Source organism: Mastigoproctus giganteus, chromosome 6 (assembly GCF_048544385.1).
Source record: "Mastigoproctus giganteus isolate SK-2022 chromosome 6, ASM4854438v1, whole genome shotgun sequence".
Lineage (NCBI taxonomy): Eukaryota > Metazoa > Arthropoda > Arachnida > Uropygi > Thelyphonidae > Mastigoproctus > Mastigoproctus giganteus.
This window is the reverse complement of record NC_143580.1, coordinates 218,663,665-218,682,505: the sequence shown is the minus strand read 5'-3', so window position 1 is coordinate 218,682,505 and position 18,841 is coordinate 218,663,665. Positions and strand designations below refer to the sequence as shown.

At 35.9% G+C, this 18,841-nt stretch overlaps 1 protein-coding gene across 5 annotated transcripts in view; it reads left to right on the top strand.

Moving 5' to 3' along the window:
• Positions 1–18,841, top strand: part of LOC150084991 (protein PALS1-like) — a 262,078-nt gene that overhangs the window by 195,822 nt on the left and 47,415 nt on the right. For all 5 annotated transcript variants that reach the window (XM_090375693.1, XM_090375692.1, XM_090375691.1 and 2 more), the window contains one exon: positions 10,293–10,560. In XM_090375693.1, coding sequence (XP_090231819.1) covers positions 10,293–10,560 — 268 coding nt within the window. The remainder of the gene's footprint in view (positions 1–10,292; positions 10,561–18,841) is intronic.

Here is an 18,841-nt window from a genome sequence, read left to right as displayed (position 1 = left end):
CGATGGACAGGGCAGTGCCGAATCAGTTTGGTGTGACATAAGCATAGGGAAATCAAAATTGAGAGTAGGAGTGTGCTATAGGCCTAATGACTCTGATGAGTATAATAAGATATTGTACAGGGAAATAGAGTGGGCCAGTAAATCAGAGAGTCTTATAATAGGGGTTTTTAATTTCCCAGATATTGACTGGAATTTGTGGGTTGGTCACTCGCACACTAGCAAGGCTTTTGTGGATTTATTGGATGATTGTTTTCTACACCAGCATGTTCGTGAGGCAACAAGAGGGAGCAATACTCTTGATCTGATTATCAGTAGTGACTCTTCATGCATTAAGAACCTGCAGATAAATGAACCACTAGGTGGCAGTGATCACAGTGTGTTGAAGTGGGATTTACTCAAGGAGGTAACTACCATCAGAGGTAAAGGGAAGGGTTTTTGTTTTCGTAAAGGCGACTATGATGGTCTGAGACAGTATTTAAATTCTATACAGTGGGACCAACTGATGATGTTACCAACAGCAAACTCAAAATGGGAAGCATTCAAGGAACTAATCTTGGAGGCTACCAGGCTTTACATACCAACTAAGAAATATTGTTCAAGGTTTAGGCCTAAATGGTTGTCAGATGAACTAATGAGACATGTGGCAGAGAAGAAAAATGCATGGGATACATATAAATTAATGGGTGACATGGAAGCCTATGATAGATATAAGTTGGTCTGTAACCAAGTCACAAAGGAGATTAGGCAGGCAAAGGCAGACTACGAAAAATCCTTGGCAAAGGATGCAAAGAAAAACAGAAAAGAGTTCTTTACATACTTGAACTCGAGAAGGAAAGGGATGAATCAGATTGGTCCACTGGATATTGATGGTTCAACAGTTGAGGATCCTGCTCAGGTGGCTAACAATCTAAACGAGTATTTTGCATCTACATTCACGCATGAGGAGTTATTCAGGAAGGAGAATGATGTAGGTAAAGTAAACATTGGCAGTGAGCTGGATGATTTTGTAATAACTGAGAGGAAAGTGGAGGAGAGATTGTTGAGGATAAACATAAAAAAGGCACCTGGGGTGGATGGGATCTATCCAGTTATATTAAAGGAGGCAGCAAAGGAAGTATGCAAACCCCTAGCCATAATTATGAGAGCTTCTTTGGACTCAGGGGAGGTACCCATAGACTGGAGATGTGCAAATGTAACCCCAATTCACAAAGGAGGATCAAAGGCTGACACAAGTAATTATAGACCTGTTAGTTTAACTTCTGTTCCAGGTAAATTAATGGAGGCACTGGTTAAAGAAGCACTGCAGGATCATCTAGACAAGAATTCAGTTATAGCTCAGACGCAGCATGGTTTTGTTAAGGGCAGGTCTTGCCTGACCAATTTGATTGGATACTATGATGTAGTCACAAAAGAACTGGATGCAGGGAATAACTTTGATATTATATATTTGGATCTTAGAAAGGCTTTTGATACTGTTGCACATGGAAGACTGCTGCACAAATTGGAGCAGTGTGGCATTGGAGGCAAATTGCTGCTATGGATAAGGGGATGGTTGAGTGGCAGAAGACAGAGAGTGGTAATCAATGGACACTGCTCAACGTGGACTAATGTTATTAGTGGAGTTCCTCAAGGTTCAGTGTTGGGTCCGTTGTTGTTTTCGGTGTTTATGAATGATATTGATGATGGGATATCAAGTTTAATGTCCAAGTTTGCAGATGATACAAAGGTTGGCAGGGTCGTCAAGGACACTACTGACGCTATGCTGCTGCAACAGGATCTGGAAAGGTTGAACAGATGGGCTGAGAGGTGGCAAATGAAGTTTAACATTGACAAATGTAAAGTACTGCATATGGGAAACAGTAACCCCAGAGCAACGTATCAACTCTGCGGTACCACACTGACAGTGGTGGAGAATGAAAAGGACCTGGGGGTAATTGTGCAGGGAGATATGAAGTTCTCTGAGCAGTGCAGACGAGCTGCAAGAGTAGCTCATGGTGTCTTGTCAATGATATACAGGAATTTTTCTAGCAGGGATAAGGAGGTGATTATTCCCTTGTATAAGGCAATGGTTAGGCCACATCTTGAGTACTGTATACAGGTCTGGAGGCCTCATTTCAAGAAGGATGTAGAGCTGCTGGAACGGGTACAGAGAAGGGCAACAAGATTAGTAAATGGAACAAAGGGTTGCTCTTACGAAGAAAGGCTTAAGTTTTGCAAATTACAGAGTCTGGAGACTAGGCACCGGCGAGGTGATCTGATAGAGGTGTATAAGGCCTTGAATGGTTTGAGCATGCTCAATGCCAATGGGATTCTTCATCTTTCTCAGAATAATCACCTCAGAGGGCATAAATTCAAATTGAGGAAGGACGGATGTCGGATAGATGTGCGGAAATTTGCCTTTGGCCAGCGGGTGGTTGGTTGGTGGAACCGACTTCCATCACTTGTTGTTGAAGTTGATAGCCTAAACAAATTTAAAGCTCAACTGGACAGGTATTTCGAACGAACGGAGGGGTGAAATGGGAGAGGGTTTTTTTTTTTTTTTTGGGCTGATGCTGAATAAGCTTGCTTTCTTGCATCGTATGCCTCTACTAATGCTAATGCTAATAAGTAAAACGATGATGGGTATAAGGGAGAATATATAAAGCAGGCATGTAATTTACAGTTGACGGGACAGAGGAGCAAAAGAAAAAAATATATAGACAGCTAAAGAATTAAATTAAAACAAAGAACTATTAACAAAAATGAGCCCAGAGTTGCAAGCAGCACATGGCAGGAATAGTCATAAGAAGCATGTGTTGATCAAAGCACGTATTGTTCAATGTGCAACAGTATACTTATATATATCTCTATCTTGCATTTAAAATGTATTATTTTTTATCTTTTATTATTATGCTTTTTACTTTTTCAACCTGTAACTATATTACCTCCTCTCATCTTTCCATTTTATTTTCACCAATTTTTTTTTTTTTTCTCTTCTCAACAACTTTTATCAATACATTATACTATTATGGTTGTTGGGTGCTCTCTGTCCATCAGTGGTCCTTGTCCATAAGTTTCCCCCTCTGTCTTCCTTTTCTCTTTCCAAATATTTACATCCAAAGATTATTTCCTAATAACTTGACATTCCAAACTGGACAGGATTTCCTGATAATCTATATAGATTATCAAGAAATCCTGTCCAATTTGGAATGTATAAAGTAGTTTGTAATCAAGTTACTCAGGGAATGAGATAGGCTAAGGAGTATTATGAAAATATTTGGCAAAGAGGTCCACGAAAGATGGTAAAAAGGTCTTTGCATGTGTCGTGAAAGGACTTGTATTGTCCTATAGCAGAATATCAGGATCAGTATAGAAGTCTGCCAAGCAGATGGTTGATGAGTTGAACAAGTTTATACAGCTATATTCATTCAAGATTGTACTTTTCGATGGGAAAAGACTTAATTTAACTACAGTTATTCATAATCAAATAAGTTTGTGATAAGTAAAAACCCTCTGGAGGAGAAATAATCTGGTTTAAAAGTTAAGAAAGCATAAGGAGCTGATGCCATTTATCTATTTATATCAAAAGAAGTGATTAAGGTAGCTGCTAAATCTCTGTGTGTAATAATGGAAGTGCCCTTATACTGGGTGAAATTTCAGAAGTTGGAGTAAATCTCTCTCTCCTGCATGAATACCCTATGCATAAGTTGGAGAAGTGTGGCATTGGGGTTAATTAATAGAAGACAAGAGCAGTTATAAGATTGGAGACCCTATGTATTTTCCATTTATAATAAATGGATATTTATTTAAATGAACAGTGGTCCAAGTGGGATCAGCATTATGAGTGTCGTTTCTCAGTTCTGTCATCATTTTTTTATTTTCATTAATGAAATTGTTCAAGTTTCATGTAAAAATTTGCTGATGGTATTAAGTTAAACAGGTTTCTTAACATTGTTCAATGACCATTCTGTAGTGTCCCATAGTAAAGTATATGGCAATAAGTATGATTCAATACAATGGTAAATTATGGTTATTTTTTTACAAAAACAGGTTAGATTACATGAAATAATGCTAGTTTAGTTTTTATTGAATTTCTTAATCCCTAAGAAACCTACCCAACCAGGAAAAAATGATGTTGCAACAAACTTTTCTAAATATAGAAAAATTACATAATTTACAGTTAAGCTTTAACATTAGTTTCTACATCTGGGGTCATAACAATCCCAAGTTAAATTATCAGTTTGGGTAGCATACTCAGTCTTATTGAAAATACCTCTGGTGTAATACACTCTGATCCAATGTTCTCTCAACAGTATACACTAAGGCTGCCAGATCAGCACAGTGGTTACTGTCAGTAATATACAGAACTTTTGATATTAGAAGTAAAGAGGTAATTATCTTGCTGTACAAATCATTGGTCAGACTAGAATACAGGTCTGAAGATCTCATTCCAGGAAATTTACTTACTTGCTTAAAAGGATACAAAGGAGAGCAACAAGACTAGTTGCAGATGCAGAAATACTCTGTCAGGCAGACACTGCACACACTTTTAAAACTAAACATGTGCATGGGAATATGGTTGAGGCCATAAAAACATTGAGAAAACTTAATGATGGAATTATATTTACTCATTTTAGGATGAGTAATTATAATTCCATCATTACAAGGGGACATAAATTCAAATTAAAAAAGATAATAGTAGACTGGATGTAAGGAAATTGCCTTTAGTTAAAAAGTAATCAATTATTAGAAAAATTAGCATCACCTTGTAGAGGCAGAGATCTTATGTAGATTTAAAAAGGGATTAGATAGATATTTGGAAGAAGTAGATGAAGTATAGAATTTGAGAGACTGAATTTAGATAAGGCAAAATATGGATAAAATGAAAATATTTTCTTACTTATGCCCCTCAAAATAGTCTGCAATGGACCGAATGCACTTATTACAGTTCATACAAGCTTTGGAAATACTTAAAACTTCTGTTTTTACATTCTTCTGAATTTCATAATCAACTTGGTATCCTTACAATCTCAATTTAAACTTTGGAAACAAAAAAAAGTCTGCTGGAGCCAAGTCAAGAGGGTGGTTGAGCACTACAACCTGCTCATGAACCAGTAACCTCTGCACATTTATCACTGTGTGAGAATGTGCATTGTCATTCAACAGCTGCCAACCAAACTGTTCATTGGGCCTCATGCACTTGATCTTTGTCAACAAATGTTTTAGAACCTCTTAAGTAGTAATTGCTCTAAGCAGTCTTTCCTCCTGGAATGAATTCGTTATGGATTATTTGTGATCGAAGAATGCTATCAGCATGATTTTGATAAGCAACTTCTGGAAATAGTCTTTTTTGATCTTGGTATGCTTTATGATTGCCATTTTGCACCTTATTTTTTAGTCTCAGAATCATACTGTAAGCAGCTCTTATCCACCTGTAATGATGCTGTTTAGGAAATCAGCTTATTCACATTTAATTCACTAACATTATCAGTCTTAATTAGCAGTCATTTTCTAGTAAATTGCACATTAGTCCACCACTTTGGGGTTGCAGGTTGTTTTCAATTATCCAGTTTGAGGATTATCTACTACATTCTCTTTGCTCTCTTTAAAATGCTTAAATTATCAAAATGTTTGTATTTGTGACAGATCCTCATCTCCATAAGCTATTCATAACACTTCTTGCATTTCAGTTGGACTTTTCCATAGCTTTACACAAAACTTGATGTTGATCTATTGTTCCATTCTTTGGATTCTGACAGTGTTATTAGATGCGATGCACAAAGAACATCTGTACAACAAAGCAACTTAAGGCCAACTGGTTTGAGTTAGCAGGACTGCCAATGTTTATGCTTCCTCTAACGTTCTCTCTTGGATTAATACCCATGTTAGTCATATTTTTTAAATTCAGTCTCATTGCTTTTTTGCTGCACTGTGTATTTTAACTTTTATGTGACTTTAGCAATTTAAATGTATAAGACAAACCATGCTTTTTCTTATAAGCATGTTCATTAAAATTAATATTATTAGCAGGGCATTAAGACTCCTAAAAATTACCAGTATTGTGAATGAATTGTTCACAATTAAGAATGGCTCATTCACCATAAAACAAAATACAACAATTCAAGACTTTCAAATTTACATTGCAGCTAGTTATTTTAGAGGTTTTGGACATGGTGGACAGGACTAATTTTGGTCATGGTGCAACAGTTTATGTGACATTCTAGTCCATGTTGAAGACCACATGATCTATTCTTCATCACGTATCATTGTTTTGTATGACTGTGTTCTTTGATCTTGGAAATTTTGGCACATTGACTGCTCAGGTAATAGTACACCAGTTCTTAGGGTGCTCCAGGAATTATTGATGGAGGGAAATCCTTAGGATGAGTGCCAAAGACTATTCTAGTTATGTTTTATCTGGTTTACAAAAATGTAAAATAAGGAACATTAAGGCATTGAAAGATACAGATTTATGCAAAATAATGCAACTCCTCCATTATACTGCCCTGAGTCTGAGTAAAAAGACAAAAGTGATTTGGTGATGTATGTCCCAAAGTTGTGTAGTTAGAGTGATACCATTTTTTATTTTTTTATTTTTACCTGGATAGTCCAATTTTTACTGTCTGTCTGGTTGAATCTTAAAACCTGATACATAAATATCTTTTTAATTGATTATATTCGTGACGTTTTTTATTATATCATATTTTTTATTTTATTATATTATTTTATCATGGCATAAATTCCAGTTCTATTTCAGTTTAAAATGTAGGAGTTTTAGGGCATAATGGTGAACTCTGGGATAAACAATATTATAAATAATACACTACACTGCACTGTTATTTATTTATTTATTTTATTTATTTTTTTTTTCATGATTTAGACAAACTTAATAATTTAACAATAATGGTTTAATTGTTAACTTTATTAAATTAATCTAAATTATGAAAAAATAATGTAGTGTATTATGTTTATCATATTGTAATTTAAATAATATGACTTGTGCCAAATTAAAAGACAGAAAAAATAATGTATCCTTAATTGCTAATTGTTGCTTTTCTGGGTAAGCAAAGTCAATCTTTCAGATTTTCTTTTTAAATCTGGGTCAACAATAATATAATTGAATTTTTATGTATATACTGATCAGACACAATTGCAGTTCTAACTGCAAATTGTTTGTTAACAAATCAAAAGAAATGCTTTCCAGACTTGCATTTCTTACTGTGGTCTCATGGTATTGTAATCGCCATAGTAGTGCAAGGAAGGCACAGGCTTTTGCTGCATTGGCTGGAGAAAACAAAAAGAATAATGAGTAGCTAAGGAAATACAAATTATTTGCTTCCCTCCTCATATAGGTAACTATCCAGTTGACCTTTGAATTTATTCAAACTGTCAGCCTCAACTACCTGTGAAGGCAACCTCTTCCAGCAATCAGTGATTTGCTGGCCAAAAGAAAACTTCCCACAATCTAGTCTAAACCTCATAGTAAAATTCCACCTTTGTTCATTTTACTAACTCCTCTCAGAGCCTTATAAACCTCAGTCGGATTGCCTCTGAGGTGTCTGGTTCCAAGCTCTGCAGCCCACATATACAGAGTAAATTTTTCCTCATGTGATTGCCCTTTTGTCGATGTTTCCCATCTTTGGACACTTTCAAGAAGCTGCCTAACTTTTTTCAGATGAGGTCTCCATACTTGGGCACAGTATTCCAAATGTGGTCTTATAATTGCCTTTACACAGTGGGATTATGACCTCTATCTCTACAGGATATTGTTCAAGAAATAATTGATAGGACACGATCGGCTTTCCTGGCTGCCTGTTTACACTGCTCAGAGAACTTCATATCTGCCTGTATTATAACTTCCAGATCCCTTTCTTCCTTAAATTCATTAAATCCCATCAAGTTTATAATTTATCTGACCATTCTTGCAGCCTGTTCAAGTCATCCTGAAGTAGTTCTGCTTGGTACTGATCATTAACTACTCTACCAATCTTTACGTCATCTTCAAATTTTGACATCAAGCTTTCTATCCTATTGTCAATGTCATTTATGAAAATCAGAAACAGTGGTCCAAGAACTGATCTTTGGGAGACCCCACTTCTGACTTTACACCAATCTGAAGAATATTCATTAATCACAACCTTCTGCCCTGCAGCCCCAGCAATCCATCTTAGAATTTTTCCAGTAATCTCAACATGTTCCAGCTTATACAGTAACCTTTTATGAGGGACTGAGTCAAATGTCTTACTAAAATCCAAATAAACTATGTCAAAATTATTCCCTACATCCAACTCATAAGTAACTTTTGCTCTTAACAAAACCATGTTGTGTGTTATTCAGAAAGCCACATCTGTCTAAATGTTCCTGGGTCGCACACTTAATCATTGCACTGTACTATAGATGAGAACTTCTGCATTTTGTAAGTTTAGGCCTATGCTGTGGCACAAATATGTTGTCAACATTATTCAATCAGTAGATGAATTATAAGAGTGATTGATCTATCCTACTATTTAGTTTAGCTACAGAGAGTATTATTTATGATAAGCAGTAAATGCTACTGACCAACGTCCCACCTTCTAGTCAGTTGTTCCAATTTGAGGATAGCAAAACAAACCTCTAGGTCCATGAACTAGCAATTGGCCCTTTGAATTGTATAAAATGTTCTAGTTTAATATAAAATAAATAAATAAATAAATGTTAGAGTCACTATAGCCAACATCTGTTTATCTATTCCTAGTTGAGAATAGATAAACAGATTGGTACATTCAGCATTTCATGATATGTTCCTGTATCACAAAATGTTCAGATTTTCTAATCTGTTCAGCTATTGTCTTTTGAGAAATAAAGCAGATTTTAACCTATGCAGGAAAAGCTTCCTAAATTGTAATTCCCATTTACCTGTTCACCATGCCACTTAAAGAAAAACTGAATTCAAAACAAAATTTCTTTAATTTGAAAATAATGTGAGGTTTAATGAAATAGTAGGCCACAGGTACATATATAGCCTCCATTCTATATAGGCTGCTCTCCTTTCTTTCTTTCTTTTTTTATCAAATTAAACTTGGATATTTATAAAAGCTGCAGAGAGATTTCAAGACAGTGAGGCAGTTTGAGACTTCCTGGAAAGTAGTGGGATGGACGTCTACCCACCTATCCTATTTCAAGAACTGGTTACTACACATTTTTCCCTGGATAAATACAGTAGTTTTCTTGGTTACTTAACTGAATAGAGTCTAGATGCTTCACATTGAATCAGACTTTCAGCAGAACATTTGTTATGTGATAAGGGATTTTTCTGCATTAATAGAAATCAAAATAAATATTATTGTTATTATGAATTTGTATGATTTGATTTAGGCAGTTTTTCTCAAAATTCTAGTTTTGGTGAACTTTTTCGAAATATCCAAAATCCCCAACAATTCTGTACTCCCCCTTTCCTTCTTCATTTACGAGACATTTTTTATACATCTCATATCACAGCTTATTGTCCTTTCATTAATAGTCATCCACTCCCCCTTTCCTTCATTTACGAGACACGTTTTTTATACATCTCATATCACAGCTTATTGTCCTTTCATTAATAGTCATCCACTGGTCAAGGGACAATAAGCTGTGAAAGAACTGCCTGGGACACACACAAATAATAATCAAAACAATATACTTTTTCCAATGATGCAATGCTTTTTATTTGTAGTGCAAGACTATAGCACCCTTGCATTTAGTATGTTGGCTATTTTCACGTCTGATCTAGATCGGAAAAACTTGCATGGATTTTTTTAAAATACTGTGCATAGGTTTCATCCCATAAAACAGACTACTAACCACAGAATATATGTAATTAAGAGACACAACATACTGATTCCTCATTTCCTTGACAAAAAAAAAAAACAATCAAGGCTAAGGCAACTTATATTTGCTTCACAATATGAAGTAACTGCATTTTGTAGCTAACTTAGTTTGAAGACTGTGCAGAAATAAGGATTTTGTCATTTCATGCACATCAACACTTTAATGAATAATGTACAATACTATGAAACATATAACATAAATTCTTATAGCAAATAATTTTTTTAAACTATAAATGTAGCTATTTATAACTTGAAATGATATTTCTCTCTTTTCTTCCTTTGACATATATTCATATGTTATTGACAGATAGGACTTCAGAGGCATATTAAATCCCTTCAGTCAAATTGTACCAGTAGGTTACATGTTGTTCTAAAAAAAAAATATGCTGATTTATATTAAAGTGTAGCATTTACATATTTTGAGTATCTCTTAAATTTTCTTCATTTTAATCATGGCTTGCTTTACAGGAAGACATTAGGAAAAGGAAAGAAGAAGAAAAAAGACTAGCAGAAGAAGAAGAGTTCCTTCGTACATCTATACGTGGCTCAAAAAAATTACAGGCTTTGGAAAGCGAACCTCCTCCTATCTCACAGAAAGGAGTGATTAATACTGCCTTTGAATTAGAAGAAGGGGACTCCGGATCATTGCCTCCTGGCCAGAAAGTTCCTCCTGGGAAACTAGTTGCTGATACAGTTACATCTGAACACGAACATGCAGAATTAGAAAAGATTGTTGGTTAGTGATTTAATTTGATTTTTATTTTATTTTCTGATGCATAATACAAATATGCATCAGCAAGTTCATAAATAATCCTATTTATGTATATAAGAAAAACACAAAAGAATGATAGAACTACAAATGGGAAGTAATAAAGGCTTAATGTCTGTCCAAATGAATCATAACTTCATAGCATTACTGTATTATTTTAAATACTTAAATATATACAAAAATAACAAAACGTTACCAAAATAATTTACAAACACCAGAAAAGTAACCTATTGTAGACAATTATGCATTATTAATAATGCATAATTGTCTACAACAATTTTTCTTGCTGTTAGATTTAATTGTAACTGGTTGCTACTACAAGAAAATTTATGCAGTCATTAAAAGAACCTATTGTGGAATTTATATATAATATAAATAATTAGAGAAATGAAAGGCTTGTTTTATTATTCTTCCCCAGCTGCCGTTGCAGATGAACTCAACAGTTATTTTGCATCGATATTTACAAATGAAAATTCGCTCCCACAATTTCCCATTGCCTTTTGTGGCAATGGGAAATTGTGGGAGCGAAGTTAAAAAATATGTAATTAATGATATTGAAATTTCGCAAGATTATTTAATGAAAAAACTTTCGAGCCTACAGACCAGTAAGGCTCCTGGATTTGATGGAATATACCCTATAATCTTAAGAGTGGCGGCAAGCGAGTGCATTGAACCATTGAGGCTAATTATGCGAGCATCACTAGACTCTGGGGAGATTCCCTTGGATTGGAAAAGTGCAAATGTATCTCCCATACATAAGGGTGGCTCTGAAAGTGAAGTTGGAAATTATCAACCTGTCAGTCTGACTTCAGTAGTAGGGAAAATCATGGAGGCAATGATCAAGGGTGGAATTCAGGATCATTTGGATCGAATTGAAATTCTCAAGGATACTCAGCATGGTTTTGTAAAGGGAAAATCATGTTTAACAAATCTGGTTCGCTATTTCGAAAGGGTCACTCACGAGCTGGATTTAGGGAATAATTTCGACATTGTTTATTTAGATTTCAGCAAAGCTTTTGACTCAGTCCCACATGAGCGGTTGCTTTATAAGCTGGAACAGGTTGGAATCACTGGGAAAATCCTTAGATGGCTTCAGAGCAGGAGGCAGAGGGTTGTGATAAATGGCTATTCCTCAGATTGGGTTGATGTAAGAAGTGGGGTTCCCCAAGGATCAGTATTAGGACCACTGTTGTTTTTAATTTTCATAAACGACATTGATGAAGGGATAGAGGGCGTGATGTCTAAATTTGCAGATGATGTTAAAATTGGTAGAGTAGTTAATGATCACTGTCAAGCTGAGCTTCTTCAGAGAGACCTAGATAGACTTCAAGAATGGTCAGAAAAATGGCAGCTGTGCTTTAATCCAACAAAGTGTAAGGTATTACACCTGGGAAACAGTAATCCCAAAAAAACTTATTCACTTGGTGGAGTTCAACTAAACCCAGTACTGGAGGAAAGGGACTTGGGTGTTACGATACGGTCAGACATGAAATTCTCTGAGCATTGTAAACAGGTTGCAAGGAAGGCCCATGGTGTCCTATCGATGATCTATCGAACTTTTGCAAGTAGAGATAGGGACGTGATAATCCCATTATATAAGGCTTATGTTAGACCACACTTGGAATACTGTGTTCAAGTATGGAGACCGCACCTAAAGAAAGACATCAAGCTTCTTGAAAGGGTGCAAAGAAGGGTAACTCGCCTGGTGAGATCGGCAAAAGGGCGTCCTTATAAAGAAAGACTTCGAATATGTGGGTTGCAGAGTTTGGAAACTAGACACCTTAGAGGAGATTTGATTGAGGTGTTTAAGGCTCTGAGAGGCATCAGTAAAATGAATGAGGACAAAATTTTCAAGATTATAAATGATGCTAGAACTAGGGGACATAAATTCAAGTTACGGGGGGAAATGTTTAGATTGGACTGCAGGAAGTTTTATTTTAGCCAGCGAGTTATAAATTACTGGAATAAGTTGCCTTCATGGGTGGTAGAGGCCGACAGCTTGGGGAAATTCAAAGGTCATCTGGATAGTACTTTCGGGTAAGGGAAGGCATAGGATGATAGGTTTAATTTCCTTTTTATTTATATTTTATTTTATTTATTTTTAATTATTATTATTTAGTTATTTATTTTATTTATTTATTTTTTTTTTGTTTTTATCATTGTTGTGTTTGGATTTTTTTTTGGCTGGTGCAGCATAAGCCATAGGCTTTCTTGCACCATGCGGCCATTACTAATACTAATACTAATTTCCCAAGTTTTTTTTTTTTTTTCTCCATTACAAATAGTAAACTTCAAATACTGTACTTCCACATCAGAATAGCAATATGTAAAACTTGGTACAATTAAAATAGTTGTGTAAACTTCCTTCAAGACTGGCAGTCTATTATGCATTTTAAAAACTGTCCTTGAATGTGTTTGCTTAAAATATTGGCCTTGATTTTTGCAACTGCAAAAGTTCTTAATAATATGAAATTAAGTAATGGATCCATTTTGTGCAAATCAGTTACTGATTGAAAATCAGGATATTTATAACCACAACAAGAACTGTTAAACCAGTAGTGTATTGGATAAAGGAGTTTTGTGTGCATTTTTTCCTTACAGATTTACACGATCAAATTCAGACCTATCCCCCCCCCCCAACTATTTTTTGATTCTTTTGACAGAAAAATTGAATGAATTGAAATAAACGGAAAATATAAATAAAAAAAACTTAAGTTAAACTGGAACCTTATTTTGACCATTATAATTTGCGTATGTGTTTTTGAAATATACTAAATGTGCAGTCATAGCACTAACTGTTAACATTTTATAACACATATTCTAAAATATCTTTTGAATACAGTTAGCTTTTAAAAAGTATTTATTATCAAATTAAATCATCATTCACTATAAGGCCTAAATCCCTATCTCAGGGGTAGGGATATTAGGCTGTATTACCAAATGAAAGATATGAGTCAACATTACAAAGTAGCACTTCAAATCTTACCATGTAATATCTTGTGTTAGGTCAATTTGTTTTTTAATATTTGAAACAATCCATGTTTAGAAGAATCACCTCCCAAGCAGCTATAGAATTAGACAAATAGTGTCTTTATAAATGCACTTATTCAGTTCAGGAAAGACAAAATACCATTCCAAGTTAAATTCACACTATAAATAGTATGTAGTATACAGTGTTTTTCACATTTTTCATTATGATATCTGTTGTGCTATAGGCTTGCATATTCATCTCCCTTTTGTTTTTATTTGAAACTAGCCGGGTGACCTCTACTTCATCTGGGTCTTGTAAATAACTTACATAAAATTACATACATTATTTTATGTTTTTTTTAATTTGGGTTTGTTTTTAATATTTTTGTGACATCTCGTTTAGTGGCTGAAGATTTAAAATCAATGTAATTAGAATCTTAATATTAATTTATTTGTTATTTAATAATGGTTATTAATTGTTATTAAATAAAGTGATAATTAGAACCGTAGAAGACATTTTGATTTCTGTAAAAAAAAAAAAAAAAAAGTCATTTTGTGTAAAGATAGGGAAAGTAGTGGTAATCCTGTAACCACTTTTCCTGTAGTACTTTATCATTATACTACACTTAGTTAAAATCATCAGGTAATTTTCAAAACTATAAATGACTACTATTTTATTTCTCAGAATGGTGGCTATTGTGGATGGCAGCAGTGACCAAAATCTACTGTTGTACTAAATTTAATAAGTTGATAACTGTGAGAGATATGTTGATTCCAAAAATAAAAATGCCTTTTTTTTTAAAGATGGATGGTAATAAAAATTCAATAATGGTATATGTAATGCAAACAACACCTGGTCCTTCTTAAGGTCAACCAAATTTAGTTGAAATGGGTTGATAATTGTAGGAGTATTGATTAAAAAAATAAAATTGGCTATCATTTTGCTAAAAGATGGCAAAAAGCAAAATACTCGTAATTTTGTCTAAAACATTTTCTTCTAAATTCCTAAAAAATTTGAATTTTTGGAATGAAACAGCTTATTCTTTAACAATAAGTCAGTCACTTCCCTAAAAGGAGCATGCTTGCATAGCAACAGTTAGGCTCCATTTTTGTTTTAGCTATAAAGAATAAGTGTTTATTTATTTTTATTTTATTTTTTTTTTTTTTCGTTTTTAATAATTATGGGATAATGGGATAAACTATTTTCATTTCATTAAATTATTTGAAATTTCTTACTTCTTGCTGTATATATTTTCCCTCTCACCTTATATTATACACTCTTTCCTTAATTGGGCACCTCTGTAGCCAGGTGGGCAGGAGCAGCAGTGCGTAGCACATGCTTCTTGATTAGACCGGGGTTCGAGCCCATGACCACCAAATACGGAGGATGCGGAAAGGTCAGGGAATGACCACCACATATTCCCGGAGCAATATGGCCTTAGTTGCTAATGCTCCTAAAAACCAAATAAAAAACAACAACAAACAAACTTTCCTTAATTTCCAATTTTCATGACAGGTGTAGTGACTGAAGTTATAAAATGCTAGTGATGCTGATATGTTACTCATAATTTATCCCTCTCTCCCACCCTTCTGGATAGCTGCTGGGGTTGGGGAAGAATTATGGTTGCTGCATGAAGGGTGTTTTTAACACTCCATTTAATTCCAATAAATTTAGACAGTCATTTGCTTGAGGTTTGTTAGTTGCCAAATAGACAATCAGCCTCTTGGAACCAAGGATTGAAATAGAAAATTTTACAAAACTGAACACTCGTTAATAAAATATGGTTCATTCCAAGTTCTGTTCGTAACTCTAGTAAACCAAAATGAAAACTAAAACTACTGTGTCATCGTTTAGAGAAAATTGGATGTAGTGTATCACCTGTGGGAGGATATAGTGTACCACCTGATACTCCATATCCTCCCACAAGCCACAGAGCTGATCACTGCTTTTGCGAAAATCATGTGATTAAGCAATGCTGTAGTTTAACCTCCCGCCGACCGGGCTAGCCGGGTGGGTAAAGTGCCTGTCTGGCAACCCAAAGGTTGCAGGTTCGACTCCCGCCTCGGGCTTGGATCAAAGTACTCCAAAAACCTTGGGAGGTGCATTATGGCCACAGAAGCCGATGCACCAACAACTACCCCCCCCCCCCCCCCCATGGTTATATTTTGTATGATTTTGGTAACACATACAAAATATAAGGCAAAATTTTCAAATGCCACGTTCCCAACAGGTATCTGTTTGAATATACCTTATAGTTAAAACCTTTTGCTTTCATCAGCCTAATCCTTTAGTTATTGTTAATACACATAGCGGTATTTACCAGCAGATAAGATTATCTGTCAGCTATACTGCAGGCTTCAGAGATTGACGAATTCCCCCCCCCACCATCTCCAGTCCATAGGGACCTCCCCTGAATCCAAGGATGCTCTCATACTTATGGCTAAGGGTTTGCTTAGTTGCTTTGCCACCTTCTTTAATATAACTGGATAGATCTCATCCACCGCAGGTGCCTTTCTTATGTTTAACTTCAACAATTTCTCCTCCACTTTGCTCTCAGTTATTAAAAATCATTAAGCACCCTGCTACAATTTGATAACCTTCTGCCATTTTCAAACCTTAATAACTCCTCACGTGTGAATGTAGGTGCAAAATACTCATTTAGTTTGTTTGCTGTTTGTTTTGTTTGTTATTTGGTTTTTAGGAGCATTAGCAACTAAGGCCATATTGCTCTGGGGATATGCGGTGGTCATTCCCTGACCTTTCCGCATCCTCCGTATTTGGTGGTCACGGGCTCGAACCCCCGGTCTAATCAAGAAGCAGGTGCTACTCACTGCTGCTCCTGCCCACCTGGCTACAGAGGTGCCAGTTTGTGTGCTATCTGAGCAGGATCATCAACATTCGAACCATCAATATCAAGTGGACCAATCAGATTCATCCCCTTCCTTTTAGAGTTTATATAAGTAAAGAAATCCTTGCTGTTTTCCTTAGCATCCTTTGCCAAAGATTTCTCATAATCTGCCTTTGCCTGCCTAACCTCCTTTGTGACCTGATTACAGACTATCTTATATCTGCCATAGGCTTCTGAGTCGCTTGATAATTTATATGCATCCCATGCATTTTTCTGCTCTGTCACGAGTTTCATTAGTTCATTTGATAACCACTTAGGCCTAAACCTTGAACAATATTTCTTAATAGGTATGAAACATTTAGTAGCTTCCACGATTAATTCCTCGAATGCTTCCCACTTAGAATTTACTGTTGGTAACATCGTCAGTTGATCCCACTGTACAAAATTTATAAACTGTCTGAGACCACTGTACTCACCTTTACAGAAGCAAAAACCCTTTCCTTTACCCCTGATGGTAATTATATCTTTAAATAAATCCCACAACAGTACACTGTGATCACTGCCACCTAGTGGTTCCTTTATCTGCAAATTCTTAATACACGAATGATCACTGCTGATAACCAGATCAAGAGTATTACTCTCTCTGGTTGCCTCTCGAACATGCTGCTGCAGAAAACAATCATCCAGTAAATCCACAAAAGTCTTACTAGTGTGTGAGTAGTAGTAGTAGTGGCATGTGATGCAAGAAAGCAAATGTATGAGCTTATGCAGCATCAGCCAAAAAAAAAAATCACACCATTCCCTCCAAATGCCTGTCCAGTTCCTCCTTAAATTTATTCAACCTATCAACTTCCACAACGACAGATGGAAGTTTGTTCCAGCAATTAACCACCCGCTGGCTAAAGGCAAATTTCCGCACATCTATTCTACATCTGTCTTTTCTTAATTTGAATTTATGCCCGCTTAAGTTCGTAATCTGAACAAGTGGAAGGATCCCATCAGAATTCAGCGTGCTCAATCCATTCAAGGCCTTATATACCTCAATCAGATCACCGCGTAGGTGCCTAGTCTCCAGCCACTGCAATTTGCAGAAGTTAAGCCTCTCTTGGTAAGAGGATCCCTTCATTCCCCTCACCAATCTTGTTGCCCTTCTCTGTACCCGCTCAAGTAAATCTACATCCTTCCTAAAATGAGGTCTCCAGACCTGTACGCAGTACTCAAGGCGTGGCCTGACCATTGCCTTATACAGAGGGATAATCACCTCCTTTTCCCTGCTAGCAAAATTCCTATATATCATTGACAAAACCCCATGACCTGCCCTGGCAGCCTGTCTGCATTGCTCAGAGAACTTCATATCTGACTGCACAATTACTCCCAGGTCTTTTTCATTTTCTACCACCTTAAGTGTAGTACCACACAGTTGGTACGTTTCTCTGGGGTTATTTCTACCCATATGCAGTACTTTGCATTTGTCAAGGTTAAACTTCAGTTGCCACTTCTTAGCCCATCTGCCCAAATTATCTAGATCCTGTTGCAGTAGCAGACTGCCATTACTGTTATTAACAACCCTGCCAACCTTTGTATCATCTGCAAACTTCGACATTAAGCCTGATATACCTTCATCAATATCATTGATAAATATACAAAACAACAGTGGACCTAACACCGAACCCTGTGGGACTCCACTAATAACATTAGTCCAAGAAGAGCAGCACCCATTGATTACCACCCTCTGTCTTCTCGCACTTAACCATCCTTTTATCCATTGTAGCAACTTACCCTTAATACCATTCTGCTCCAATTTGTACAATAGTCTTCCATGGGCAACAGTGTCAAAAGCTTTCCTGAAATCCAAATATATGATATCAAAATTATTTTTTGCATCCAGTTCCTTTGTGACCACATCATAATAACCAATCAAATTTGTCAGACAAGACTTTCCCTTAACAAACCCATGCTGTGTCTGAATTATTGCTGCAGTCTTGTCTAGATGATCCTGCAATGCATCTTTAACCAGCGACTCCATTATTTTACCCGGAACAGAAGTTAAACTAACTGGTCTGTAATTACTCGTGTCACCCTTCGATCCCCCTTTGTGAATTGGGGATACATTTGCACATCTCCAGTCCGTGGGAACCTCCCCTGAGTCCAAGGATGCTCTCATAATTATGGCTAAGGGTTTGCTTAGTTGCCTTGCCGCCTCCTTTAATATAACTGGATAGATCCCATCCACCCCAGGTGCTTTTCTTACGTTTAACTTCAACAATTTCTCTTCCACTTTGCTCTCAGTTATTACAAGATCATTAAGCACCCTGCTATAATTTGATAACCTTCTGCCATTTTCAAACTTTAATAATTCCTCACGTGTGAATGTAGATGCAAAATACTCATTCAGTTTGTTTGCTATCTGAGCAGGATCATCAACAGTC